We start from the raw sequence: 14,996 nt of genomic DNA on the forward strand, positions 1-14,996 counted from the left end.
GTGAAACCAGGAGAGACTTGAATTTTTAAAATTTGGGTGATACAGAACTATAATCAGAATGGGAAAAATTACAGGTCCAAGCCCAGGAATGAGACTCAGAAGATGAACAGTGAGCCTAACGCGCGAGACTGGATTACTGTGAGGTCTGAGAAGACCTGCACATGTTCAAAGCAGCACGGACAACACTAGCCAGTGAGCTGGGCACCGCTCTTTCTGACTCTGTGCAGAATCTGATGGGCAAGGGATTTGGTTGCTATGTAACACATACACTGTCCTTGTTTTCTAAGAGTGAGATTAAGTTTCTAGCAGGGATTTGGCCTGTAACTTTTCCCGTTCTGGCTATGGTTCCAGGTCACCCACATTTAAAGAATTCAGGCACGTTCTGGTGTCACCTTCTTGGCCATGACTGAACCAGGAAGAACTGGCTGAAAGCCCTGGTGAAAAAATGACAAACCACAGAAACAGGGAAGAAGATCCAGAAGGAACAGAGGGCTTGAGAATAACAGTTGAGACTAGAAGTTTTTATGAGGTCAAAGGATAGGTGTATTGAGTATTAGAGAGTGAGAATGGTGGAACGATAATAGACTGTTGCCAGAGAATGAAATTCTGGAACTTCAAAACGGAAGCAATTGCAGGTAATAGACATGGGATGTTAAGAATGAAGGTAAGGGCCACTGGAATTGAGGAGATCTAAAGAACTATAAAAAAAAAACTATAGGTTAAAGGAATTCAACAGAAAAACAGCAGCAAGACTTGGAATTTGGTAGAAAATAGCATCAAGAAAGCGAAAATAACATTTCAGCCGGGTAACCTATGTTTCAAAAGAACATGTTTTTATGGTTTTTAGAGTGTGCAATGGGAGAATGAGAATGATTTCCTCCAAACTTAGCATGGAGGAAGGGGGCATGAGTAGCCGGCCTCCACTTGAAAGAGGCCTGGAGAGATGGCTTAAACGAGGCTCATCTATCACTATCAATACAGTGTGTTATTTGTAAAGAGTCCCAAAAGATGGAGATCTGGTAGAAATGAGTTTAGGATTAATAAATCTCAGAGTGTTTTGTTTCCATCTGTTTATACATGGAGATCATGGGTGAACAGGTTGGCCTTGTTTTTTCCTGTTAATCATGATCTGGAGGAATGCAAGCAAGATTATTATTATTATTATCCATGATTGAAAAATGAAGACGAAGTACATCACATGCATAAAGGATGTATTATTTGGCCTGTAAAATGACCGATTTCTTGATTTAGCTAAATGCCTTCTGATAGAGTTTAATTGCATTCCAATGAATAACACAAGTAGAAATGTTATAAGAAACTAAATTGGTTAAATCAAGGGTTACATAAAACTTGAAACAAAGAAGAAAGCCATGGGAACTTTTAACCTGATTAGAAAAACAGCATGGACCTATGGCTAAAGTTAGGCAGACTAAAGCAAAAATTAGATTCTAGTGAAAGGACATAAAAGAGGGAAAAATTCTTCAACTTCATTAGACAGAAGTAAAAAAATAGTTGATATTAGTTGAGAAAGAAAATACAAATGTCTAATGAAAGTCAAAGGTTTGAACCACTGAGTTAAGTGAAAACAGAAATCAATATGCATAATTTATAAGGATATGGTACGTCAAATGTTGACAAAGATTCTAATATGAATAAATAAATAAATTTTAGTATAACACATAGCATACACATTTATAGCTCTTCGGCTATACATACTTCTAAGGAATTCTTTCATTCTACTTTGTTTTCCCTCTTATTATCATCCTGCTTTGTACCCTTTAGAACCAAAAACTCTTGGAAAAAGAAATCATTCTCATTTCCTCCTCACTGTCTCCTTAGCTACCCACTACTTTTCTGAAACTGATCTACCAGAGATCCTAATGACCCATGCTAGTGACCAAATTCAGCAGCCTCTTGGCAGTTCCCATCCTACCGGATCTTTCTATAGCATCTACACTACTGAACACACCTCCCCTGACTTCCATGATACTGCATTCTCATCCTGGGTCAATGGTCACATTTTACAAATCTCTGTAAGTGGTTCTTCTTCCTTCACTTACCTTTTAAATGGCAGATTTCCTAAGGAGTGTTTTTAACTTTAATTTTTTTCTCTTTTTTGTACAAGTTATAAATGTTTATTGTAGATAAATTAGAAAACCATGTGGGAAAAAGAAAATATAAACACTGATAATTTCATAAGCCACAACAAACTGTTAGCAATTTGGTGAATAACCTTGAGACTATAATTTATTTATACACATATATACATATAAGACAAAAAATGGGATCTTACTCTATATATACTTTTTAAATACCTGCTTAACTGTGTATATGAACATCCTCTAATGATAACAAATGTCTTTGTACAAAAGCCTTTAATGGCTGTACAATAATTCATTTTGCCAATGCTTTATTATTGAACATGTAAGTTGTTTCAGATCTTTACATCATGATATACAAAATTACAATGAACATTCTAAACCTTTGTTGTATTTTCTAAGTTATTTCCTGAAAACAAATTCTTAGAAATAAAATCACAATATCAAAGCGGAAGTACTTCTTAAAGGAGTTTAATTTTCCAAAACCTGCTTTTAGAGAAAAAAAAAAACAAAAAAAAAACCCACTGCCATGGAGTCAATTCCGACTCTTAGCAACCCTATAGTACACGGCAGAACTGCCCCATAGGATTTCCAAGGCTGTAATCTTTATGGAAGCAGAATGCCACATCTTTCTCCCTTGGAGCAGCTGGTGCCAACCTTTCAGTTAGCAGTCGCACATTTAAACGCTGCACCACATGGGCTCCTTGCTTTTAGAAAAGTTATGCCAATTTACAGGTCCTCTAGAATATGAAACGACCCATTTCCTAACACTTGCCATCATTGAGCATTATCATTTTATCCACCAAAAATTAGTATCTCATTGTCATTTCACTATGCATTTCTTTGATTACTAGTGAGGTTGAACATTACTTCATATGCTTACCAGTCACTTGTTTTCCTTCTTTGGAAATTACTTTTAGTATCCTTGTTCATTTTTTTCTTATTGATTTCTGAAAAACTTTTCTAAGTCCTACATTTATCTTGCAAACACTTCCCTCCTTGCCTCCAGCTTAGGTTTGCCTTTTAACGTTGTTATGGTAACAAAGGTATCAAACATCTCTGGGTGGTACAGTTTGTGCTCCACTGCTAGCCTAAAGGTTGGCAGTTCGAACCTAGCAGAGGCATGGAAGAAGGGCCTGACTATCTGCTTGCATAAAGATTACAGCCACTGAAAACCCTATGAAGCAATTCTACTCTGTAACACATGAGGTTGCCATGAATTGGAATTGACTTGATGGCAATGGATTTGGGTTGTGGTTTACAGTATTATTATTTTTTTAACCACATATGGTTCACTTAAGGAGGTGATCTATAGTCAAATAACTAGGACACAATTTGATAAAGGCTATAATAGAGGTTTTTACAAGATAATAATATAGTTGTTATTGGCCATATCCCATTTGCAGATGCTGTGTCAGGAACTAGGCCCTGCAAGGTAGATATTATTATCCCATTTTACTAACGAGGAAAATAAAACCTATACATTATTTCAGAATTTGATCAACGACCCACAGATAATCAGCGGGAGAACCAGGATTCAAATCTATGTGATATGTCTGATTACAAAATCTATGGAGTAATCCTGGAAATTTAGGGAAGAGTTAGAGAGAGAAAGATACAATTGACCTGGACTCTCAACTAGCACTTGTTGTTAGCTGTCATTGAGTCAACTCTAACTCATGTACAACAGAACAAAACGTCGCCCGGCCTTGCATCATTCTCAAAATTGCCAGCATGTTTGAGACCACTGTTGCGGCTGCGTGCTAATCCATCTCATTGAGGGTCTCCCACACCCTTACTTCACCAAACATGATGTCCTCCTGATGATGTGTCCCAAGTAAGTGAGTCAGACAATGTTCTGTTGTGATCCATTGGGTTTCCAAGCGCTAATTTTCAGAAGTAAATCATCTGGCCTTTCTTCCTAGCCTGTCTTAATCTGGAAACTGCTGAAGCCTGTTTACCATGGGTGACCCTACTGGTATCCAAAATATTGGTAGCATAGCTTCCAGAATGACAGCGACACACAATTCACCACAGTAAGACAAAATGACAGGTGGGTGCTGGCAACTAGCACTTTAGGCAACCACGATTTCTTAAAAAACAGCATTTCTGTATTTCTAAACTCTAAAAATCTAAAATGAATTGTATATCTATCTTTAAAAGTCCTTGCCTTTAGGAAAAGGAAAAAAAAAAAAAAGATCTTTGAACGTCATTTTAAAGGTCTTATACATGTGAAGTAAAGTAACTAAGAAATAAAGAACAGGTTGTGGCAAATACGGTAAAATTTTGTTATGGGATTTCAGGCTTAATTGTATTCAGACTTTTGAAATATTTTTGCTTTCTCAATCTGTGCATTCAACCTATAGATTTTAGTTTTTAATATAAACTAATATAAATAGAGTTAATCTTTTAGCTAGGAGATTTAGCAGTATCATTAAAATTTTTATCACAACTTCATTAAAATTAAAGAATTGTTTTTGAGTTTTAATATTTTTAATCAAATTATTTTCCATCCTTACTATTTTCCCTGCTTTCTGCTGTTCAGTTTTTATGGCAAATCTTTAAATGAATACATAAGGGTACAAATTTACGATAAATCCTATTAAACCTTGAATCCTTTATTCATAGTTTTATTTTCTGTCTTAGTTAATGTAGTACCTTGTAGCTTATACTAGAAATCTAGATTGGGGCATTTCTCAACTATAGTACTTTCAAACTATTTTATCCTTGTTTAAACAGACTGTAAGCTTTGTCTTGCTAATTTCTGTATCACCAATACACAGCACAGTACATGGGAGTAAGTGCTGAATGAAGTAATTTTACTCTTCTCTAACCCCTTTCTTCCTCCATATTTAGTCATACAGTTTTACTGACTCCAACACCTAAACTACTCTTAAAGGTATCTTTCACCTCCCATACAATGTCATTGCCTTAACTTGTGTCCATGTCCTCATTTCGCCCAGCCTGGACTACAGCCTCTTGCCTCGCAAGCCAAAAATCCTCCAAAGGCTCCCTGTCACACTCAAGATATATCCAACTTGGAAGATGGTATCCAAGGCTCCTCCTTACAATTTAGTCCCTGCCTACTTTTCTACTTCTGCAGCCTCATCTTCTGCCACTCCTCTGTATGTACCCATACTGAACTATTAGGCACTTTCTCTGAACAGGTCCTATTGTTTTGCAACTATGACTCCGCAAAATCTTATCCTTTGCTCTTCTCTTACTAATTACTACATAAACTACTACTCAATAGAGTTTTTTCATTTTATTATGAATTTAAATACATAATTTGATACATCAAAATGTTCTAGACATATGTAACAATATAACAAATACCTCAAAACTCATCACTCAACCCCAAAACTAGAACATTCTCTGTAACTTACATCTACCTATGTATTTCTCCTGATAACTACTACCCTTCAATGTGTCTAATATTCCATTACCTTTTTTTTTTGTACTTAGATGAAGGTTTCAAAACAAATTAGCATCTCATCAAACAATTAGTACACATATTGTTTTGTGACATTGGTTGCCAACCCCACAACCTGTCAACACTCTCCCTTTCTCGACCTTGGGTTCCTGTCCCCTCCTGCCATCTCATCCTTGCCCCCGGGCTAGTGTGCTCCTTTAGTCTTGTTTTGTTTTATGGGCCTGTCTAATCTTTGGCTGAAGGGTGAACCTTAAAGAGTGACCAGTACCGAGCTAGAGGGGTATCTAGGAGCCATACTCTTGGGGTTTCTCCAGTCTCTGTTAGACCAGTAAGTCTGGTCTGTTTTTGTGTGTGTGAGTTTGAATTTTGTTCTACATTCTTCCCCACCTCTGTCCCGGAACCTCTACTGCGATCCCTGACAGGGCAGTCAGTGGTGGTAGCCAGGTACCATCTAGTTATGCTGGACTCAGTCTGGTAGAGGCTGTGGTAGTTGTTGTCCATTAGTCCCCCGGACTAATCTTTCCCTTGTGTCTTTGGTTTTCTTCATTCTCCCTTGCTCCAGATGGAGTAAGGCCAGTGGTAACATTCCATTACTTAAAAAAAAATCAGTTTTATTACAAAGACCTGTGTTTCAATAATATTTCGTTTTGTACTCCTAAGTATTTTATTCTTTTTGATGTTATTGTAAATGCAATTGTTTTCTTAATTTCATTTTCGGATTCTTAATTGCAAGGATATAGGAATACAAATGTTTTTTGTATATTGATTTGTATCCTGCAACCTTGCTGAACTTGCTTATTAGTTCTATAGTTCTTTAGTGGATTCCTTAGGGTACCCTGCATAGAAGATCATGTTATCTGCAAACAGAGAGAGTTTTATTTCTTCCTTCCCAATATGAAAACACTTTGTTTCTTTTTCTTTGATAGGTTTCTTGCAAAATATAAATCATATATACTACTTTTTTAAAGAAATCTTTTTGCACTTCCCTGACTATTTACTCAGACTAATTTTCGAGGAGTGAACTTACTGCATCAAAAAAAACCCAAAATAAACAAACCAGATACCCTCAAGCCAATTTTGACTCATATTGATCCCATGTGTGTCAGAATAGAAGTATGTTCCACAGGAGTTTCAATGGCTGGTTTTTCAGAAGCAGAGTGCCAGGTTTCTATTCCAAGGTACCTCTGGGTAGGCTCCAACCACCAATCTTTTGGTTAGTGGCCAAGTGCTTAACTACTTGCAGTGCCCAGAACTCCTTACTGCAATGAAGGCAGCGAGTATTTTTAAGGCCTTTGATACATACTGCCAAAATTACCTCCAAAGAATCTATACCAAAATAATCTAAATACATTTTTTACTACCTTATTTAACTGTTCATAAAACCTCCTTACCTCCTCATAGGTTCAAGATGAAGTAAACCCATTTCCCCAAATGCATACTCCTCTGGTGGATGGACAGGGTCACTGAAATCTTCTGTGACCCTTATTTCCTGCCCAATCTGGCCCTTATTTGCTTTTCAATTTGATTTCTTACTACACCTCAATGCAATCCTTTGGTTTCAGTGACTGGTGAACTTATTGTTCCTATAACATGCCACGATCATTCATTTTGTTTTGTTGTCATGTCATCCCTCGATTTTTGGAATGTCTTCCCAAGTTCCCTCCACCTTTTTCAATTCAATCTGTATTTCTCTTCATCCTCACCTTGCCTTAGCTCCACCTCAGCTGTTTCTCATATATAACTATTTATAGGGCAGCACTTCCGGTGAACCTTGAAGGTGTCAGGAAATCAAGAAATCTTCATAGAATGATGCTGCACTATGGGGCACAAAGGACAAGGGACACATCTACTCTCTGCAGAGTAGAAGGGACTAGTTTAGGTTATGAAACTAAGAATTTCTGGCATCATTTGGAATAACTGAGCATTTACTGTATATGAAATAAAAATATGTAATTATAGTTTTGGGATTTTTGCTTCTCATTTTATTTTCCATAGCATCATGACTCCATGACAACTAAGTCACCTCATAACTGGTCTAGTTGCATTGTTTTTGTTCAACTTAAAATATCAATACTCCCCAAAATGATCATCTCAAATTATTATCAATAATATATTTAATGTCATTTTAAAATGTACCTATTTTTCCTTTGTCTCTTTAAAAAAAAAAACACATACAAAACAACTTGTGCCATTTCTGAGAGAGATACATATAAAAGTTTAATTACCCTTATGTTATAAGGAATGTAAATGTACGGTACAAAGAATGATGGTAATTAAAATGGAGAAAAGCTATCACCAATAGTTTTTTCAATCCTAATGATTGGTTTCTTTAACTTAAAAACAAAAAAACTCACGTTCCATTTGCTCAAACATTACTGAAAAGAGGAAGTCTCTTGGTGTCATATAATATTCTCCTTCATGTTCCAATGAAGAAAACTGCATGAAGCGCTGTTTTCGAAGAGACAGTTTCCCTACCATCTCATCAGAGTCAACATTTTTCTAAAAGAAAAGAAAAAGAAATGGCAATTTAAGATTTTTTTCAATATTATTCCTAAAGTCAGTCACTACTATAATCATTTTTAAAGAGTTAATTTTAGTGTTTAGGTTAACACAGCCCAAAATTTTAAACTATTCATTTAACAAATATTTGCTGAGTGACTACTACACATGGTTTCAGGCACTGAGGATGAACCAGTGAACAAGACTCCTCTGAGAGAACTTACATTCCAGAAAGGAGGAATGCCAATTAATGAATAAACGTGTAAAACGATAGAAGATAGTGAGAAGTGCCGTGAAGAAATATGAAGCAGGATAAGAAAATGATAAGGGGCACTATTTTATAGAGGACACTCACGAAGGCCCTTCTGAAGAGGTAATATTTCAATAAAGAGACTAAATGAGGTGGAACTAATGAACCACGGGGCTCTCTGGGAGAAAAGCATTTTAAGGAAAAGGTAAACCAAGAACAGAGATCATGTGCAGGGGATAAGCTTGGTGTGTTCAAGGAAGAGCAGGAAGGCCAATGTTACTAGAGTGACTGTGTAAGGAAGAGAATGGTAGAAGATATAATCAGAGAGATAGGCAGGCAACATATGACATAAAGTTATGATTTTATAAAGATAAAACGTGCCTTATCTGCTACCAACTCTGCTCTCAGAACAATATGTTATAAAAAATAAGTGCTAAAAGAACAGGGATGAGCAAAATATTGTTAGCGTTAAAGAACTGCTAACTCAGGCAACAGGATCCAACTGCCAATAGGCAACATTGAAACCCTCCTTGCAAACCTTTCATTGAACACTTACTATGTGCTAGGCACTGTGCTAATTAAGTATTTAAAATAGATTACTTAGTTAATCCTTATAACTCTGAAGAAGAGACACCATTATAGCTAGGGAAACTGGAAAGTAAATGGCAGAGCCAGGATCCCAAACAAGGTCTGTCTGGCTCTTAGGAACACACTATCCTTCTACATGATCGGGCATCGTGAGCTAGGCCAACTGGAGAATGATGGTGCAGCTGGTAACACTGACGTCAGTGTCACTACAGTAATCTTGACAAAGAATGTGAAAGCCAACAGCACACCTTCAGGCCAGGTTGCTTTCCCAAGGCACTGCTCTACCTGGGACCACAATATCCTTCCTGGACATATCACCTACTTTTCACACGTAGGACTGATCCTATTACCTACCCTGACACACAGGTGATGCTCAGTGAGTAATGACTTGAATTGAAATGGGAAAAAAAGTACACTCCAGTAGCTTAAACCCTTCAAAATTTAAAGCTGTTAACACCTCCTTAGGGCTGATCTCAGTTCTCTATATAGTGTTAATCTTCTCTCCTCAATTAGGCTATAGGTTACCTTGAGCAACCGGTTCTATTCTTCTTTTGTATTCTGTATATGCCCACCAGAATGCTGGACAAAGTATACTCAATCATACTGCAGTGATATGTTTTCCTGTCTTCCCCGGAACTTGTCTATCATGTCCTTGCTTTTCCTTCTCCTAAAATTACTACTCTTAAAAAATAACTCAAGGGCTAGTAATCAGAAAACTGAATTTTATAAATATTTTGTGATTTTTTTAAATACATGAGGCAGATCCATATAAACATGTACATATAAACCCATTGCTGCTGAGTCGATTCTGACTCATAGTGACTCTATAGGACAGGGTAAACTGCCACATAAGGGTTTTCAAGGTTGTAAATCTTTATGGAAGCAGACTGCCACATCTTCCTTCCTTGGAGCAGCTGGTGGGTTCCAAACGCTGCCCTTTCAGTTAGCAGCTGAGAGCTTAACCACTGGACCACCACCACATATATGTATATATATATATATCCACACAGGTCTCTAGGTGGCACAAACAGTTTGTGTTGACTACTAACCTTAAGATTGGCAGCTCGAATCCATCCTGCAGTGCCATGGAAGAAAAGGCATGGTGATCTCATTCCATAAAGATTACAGCCCATGAAGCCCTATGGAACAGTTCCACTCTGTAACACTTGGGGTTACCATGAGTTGGAATCGACTCAATAGCAACGGGTTTTTGAGTTTTGGTACATGTGTTTGTTCACACGTTTGTAGTAAACTATGAATATCTATATGCAGCAACAGGTATATATTATCATTTTATTTAACAAATTGCTACTGAATATCTGTTGGAAAACAAGATAAACACTAATTCCCACCAGAATGTAGTAAGTGCGGTGGCAGTGAATTTACAGAAAGAATGAGGATGGGGCTAGGGACAGAAGAATGAGTAAGGGTATTCTGAGTAAAGGTCACAGCAGCATTTGTGAAGTCCTAGATGTAAGAGAAAATACAGTATATTAGAAGAACTGAAAGACAGTGAACATGGTCATATACATTTTCAGTTACATAATTTTTATATTGATATATTTATATATTTAATATATAGTGTATTAAGTTAAAATTAATAATCTATACATAAATATATTTTCATCATTAAACAAATGTTGGCTCCATTATACTTCCTAAGTTGTTCATGACTGGCTAAAAAATACCTTTTACCAACAACTTAATCCTTTTTGTATAAACAAATTCCAAACTTCAACCAACTAAAAGGGGTCAATTACTCATTTATCCCTACACCTCTACAGGTCTCATAACAAAATGGACCATTTCATTAACTCTGGTTTTTCTGGTTTTCACTTTCTTCTCTATCTTGTAGCAATCTTACTCTTACCTGGTCCTAACTTGTATCTGGAATGATCAAGGAATAAAAACAAAAACCTCCCATTCTCAGCAAGACGTGAAAACTATTTTCAGAGAAATCTAATTTTTAATTCTAGAAGGTTTAGACACTAAAAATTCTATCTGCCTGAGATGTGTCCACAACTTGCATAAGCATAACATTTCCAGAGCCTTGAGAAGAGTCAATTATTTAGAAAAGTACCATTTTATTAAGTTGACTGGTTGACTGGGTTGTTTGTTATCTCCTTCAATTTTGGTTAAATATCCTCTCCAACAAACAGGGAAAGGTACAGGAGGTGAAACCAAAGCCCCCTTTCATAAGCTGATTTTTCATCTTGAAGCTGTCATAAGGATTACAAATCACCAATTTAGAAGGCTACTGATACACAAATGACCCCAAATCTGTCCCATCACCTTGAGTCCATTAGTACTGCTGCTGTTAGTGCCGTCAAGTTGGTTCTGACTCGCAGCCACTCTGTGTACAACATAATGAAACACTGCTGGGTTCTGTGCCATCCTCACAATCGTTGTTATGCTTGTGTTCATCGTTGCAGCCACCTTGTCAATCCATCTCATTAAGGGTCTTCCTCATTTTCACTTACCCTATACTTCACCAGGAAACGCTGATGGCATAGTTGTTAAGTGCTACAGCTGCTAACCAAAAGGTCGGCAGTTCAAATCCACCAGGCGCTCCTTGGAAACTCTATGGGGCAGTTCTACACTGTCCTATAGGGTTGCTTTGAGTCAGAATCGACTCAACAGCACTGGGTTTGGTTTTTTTTTAATACTTTACCAAGCATGATGTCCTTCTTCAGGGACTGGTCCTTCCTGATAACATGTCCAAAGTATGTGAGATGAAGTCTGCCCATCCTTACTTCTAATGAGCACCCTGGCTGTACTTCTTCCAAGACACATTTGTTTGTTCTTCTGGCAGTGCATGGTATATTCAATATTCTTCACCAACACCACCATTCAAAGGCGTCAATTCTTCTTCAGCCCTCCTTATTGACTCTCCAGCTTTCACATGCATATGAGGCAATCAGAAACACCATGGCTTGGGTCAGGCACACTTTAGTCCTCAAAGTGACATCTTTGCTTTTGAACACTTTAAAGAGATCATTTGCAGCAGATTTGCCCAATGCAATGTGTCTTTTGACCACTTGACCGCTGCTTCCAGAGGTGCTGACTGTAGATCCAAATAAAATGAAATCCTTGACAACTTCAATCTTTTCTCCGTTTATCATGATTGTTGCTTATTGGTCCAGTCATGGGGATTTTTGTTTTCTTTATGTTGAGGGGAAACCCTGGTGGTGTACTGGTTAAGTGCTATGGCTGCTAACCAAAGGGTCGGCAGTTCGAATCTGCCAGGTGCTCCTTGGAAACTCTATGGGGCAGTTCTATTCTATCCTATAAAGTCGCTATGAGTAGGAATCGACTCGACGGCACTGGATTTGGTTTGGGTTTTTATATGTTGAGGTGTAATCCATATGAAGGCTGGGTCTTTGATCTTTGGCACTAAGTGCTTCAAGTCCTCTTAACTTTGAACAAGCAAGATTGTATCATCAGCATAACGAAGGTTGTTAATGAGTCTTCCTCCAATCCTGATGCTGTGTTCTTCATATAGTCCTGCTTCTCAGGTTATTTGCTCAGCATACAACTTGAATAAGTATGGTGAAAGTATACAACCCTGAAGCACGCCTTTCTTCACTTTACCATGCGGTATCCCCTTGTTCTGTTTGAACGACCGCCTTTTGGTCTGTACAGGTTCCTCATTCCCATTCTTTGCAATGTTATCCATAATTTGTTATGACCCACACAGTCCAATGCCTTTGCACAGCCAATAAAACACAGGTAAACATCTTTCTGGTATTCTCTGCTTTCAGCCAAGATCCATCTGACATCAGCAATTGATAACCCTCATTCCATGTCCTCTTCTGAATCCAGCTTGGATTTCTGGCAGCTTCCTGTTGATGTACTGCTGCAACCACTTTTGAATGATCTTCAGCAAAATTGTACCTGTGTCTGATACTGATGATATTGCTTGATAATTTCTGCATTTGGTTGGATCACCTTTCTTTGGAATAGGCACAAATATGGATCTCTTCCAGCTAGTTGGCCAGGTAAATGTTCCAAATTTACTGGCATAGACAAGTAAGCGCTTCCAGCACTGCATCCACTTGTTGAAACATCTCAAATGATACTGCATCAATTCTTAGAGCCTTGTTTTTTGCCCATGCCTTCAGTGCAGCTTGGACTTCTTCCTTCAGGATCATCAGTTCTTGATCATATGCTACCTCCTGAAATGGTTGAACAGTGACCAATTCTTTTGGCACAGTGACTCTGTATATTCCTTCCATCTTCTTTTGATGCTTCCTATGTCATTTAATATTTTTCCCATACAATCTTTCAATATTGCAACTCGAGGCTTGAATTTTTCTTCAGTTCTTGCACCTTGAGAAACGTCAAGTGTGTTCTTCCCTTTCAGTTTTCTAACTCCAGGTCTTTGCGCATCTCATTATAATACTTTATTTGATCTTCTCAAGCCACCCTTTGAAATCTTCTGTTCAGCTCTTTTACTTCACCATTTCTTCCATATGCTTTAGCTGCTCGACGTTCAAGAGCAAGTTTCAGAGTCTCTCCTGACATCCACTTTGGTCTTTTCTTTTCTTTCTTGTCTTTGTAATGACCCTTTGCTTTCTTCATGTATGATGTCCTTGATGTCATTCCACAACTTGTCTGGTCTTTGATCGTTAGTGTTCAATGTGTCAAATCTATTCTTGAGATGATCTCTAAACTCAAGTGGGATATACTCAAGGTTGCAGTTTGGCTCTCCTGGACTTGTTCTAATTTTCATCAGCTTCAACTTGAACTTGCATATGAGCAACTGATGGTATGTTCCATAGTCAGCCCCTGGCCTTGTTCTAACTGAAGATATTGAGCTTTTCCATCGTCTCTTCGCACAGACGTAGATGATTTGATTCCTGCGTATTCCATCCAATGAGGTCCACATGTATAGTCATCATTTTTGTTGCTGAAAAAGGTATTTCCAATGAATAGGTCATCGGTCTCGAAATATTCTACGGTGTGATCTCTGGCATTGTTTCTATCACCAAGGCCCTATTTTCCAATTATTGTTACTTCTTCTTTGTTTCTAACTTTCACATTCCAATCACCAGTAATTATCAACGCATCTTGATTGCACTTTTGATCAATTTCAGGCTGCAGAAGTTAGTAAAATCTTTAATTTCTTCATCTTTGGCATTAGTGGTTGGTTCTGTAAATTTGACTCGTCGTCATTGTAGACCTATGGATATTATCCTATCACTGACAGCATTGTACTTCAGCACAGAAATGTTCTTTCTGAAGATGAATGCAACACCGTTCCTCTTCAATTTATCATTCCTGGCATAGCAGACCATGTGACTGCCTGATTCAAAATGGCCAATACCAGTCCTTTCCAGCTCACTAATGCCTAGGATATTGATGTTTAGTGAGTTCCATTTCATTTTGACGACTTCCAATTTTCCTAGATTCATACTTTATACATTCAACATTCCGATTATTAATGAATGATTGCAATTGGTTTTTCTCATTTTGAGTTGTGCCACATCAGCAAATGAAGGTTCCAAAAGCTTGACTCCATCCATGTCATTAAGATTGACTCTACTCCAAGGAGGCAGCTCTTCCCCAGTCGTATTTTGACTGTCTTCCAACCGGAGGAGCTTATCTTCTGGCACTGCGTAAGACAATGCTCTGCTGATGTCCATAAGGTTTTCACTGGCCAGTTTTTTTAGAAGTAAACTGTCAGTTCCTTCTTCCTAGTCTTAGTTTGGAAGCTCAGCTGATACTTGTCCAACAAGTGTGACCCTACTGGTATTTTAAATACCAGTGGCAAAGCTTCCAACATCACAGCAACATGCAATCCACCACAGTACGACAAACTGACAAGACACGTGGTGGCTTCTCTCTCTCTCTCTCTCTCTCTGTTTATATGCATGCACATATATACCATAAACTCGTTTCCGTTGAGTTGATTCTGACTCAGAGCGGTGCTATATAACAGAGTAGAACTGCCCCGTAGGGTTTCTAAGGAGCAGCTGGTAGATTCAAACTGCTGACTTTTGGTCAGTAGCTGAGCTCTTAAATACAGTGATATATTTAGAAATACAATGCGCTAAAAATCTAGTTGTCTGTTTCTTATCTAATTTTCAACTAAAAAGCAAATCCTTGAAGGCACGTTATTTTTTCT

The 14,996-nt window shown here is 37.8% G+C and overlaps 1 protein-coding gene across 2 annotated transcripts in view; it reads right to left on the bottom strand.

The window, feature by feature from the left end:
* The window catches only part of MICU2 (mitochondrial calcium uptake 2), a 245,875-nt gene that overhangs the window by 178,541 nt on the left and 52,338 nt on the right, over positions 1 to 14,996 (bottom strand). For both annotated transcript variants that reach the window (XM_049867443.1, XM_049867444.1), the window contains exon 2: positions 7,887 to 8,031. In XM_049867443.1, coding sequence (XP_049723400.1) covers positions 7,887 to 8,031 — 145 coding nt within the window. The remainder of the gene's footprint in view (positions 1 to 7,886; positions 8,032 to 14,996) is intronic.

Source organism: Elephas maximus, chromosome 23 (genome assembly GCF_024166365.1).
Source record: "Elephas maximus indicus isolate mEleMax1 chromosome 23, mEleMax1 primary haplotype, whole genome shotgun sequence".
Lineage (NCBI taxonomy): Eukaryota > Metazoa > Chordata > Mammalia > Proboscidea > Elephantidae > Elephas > Elephas maximus.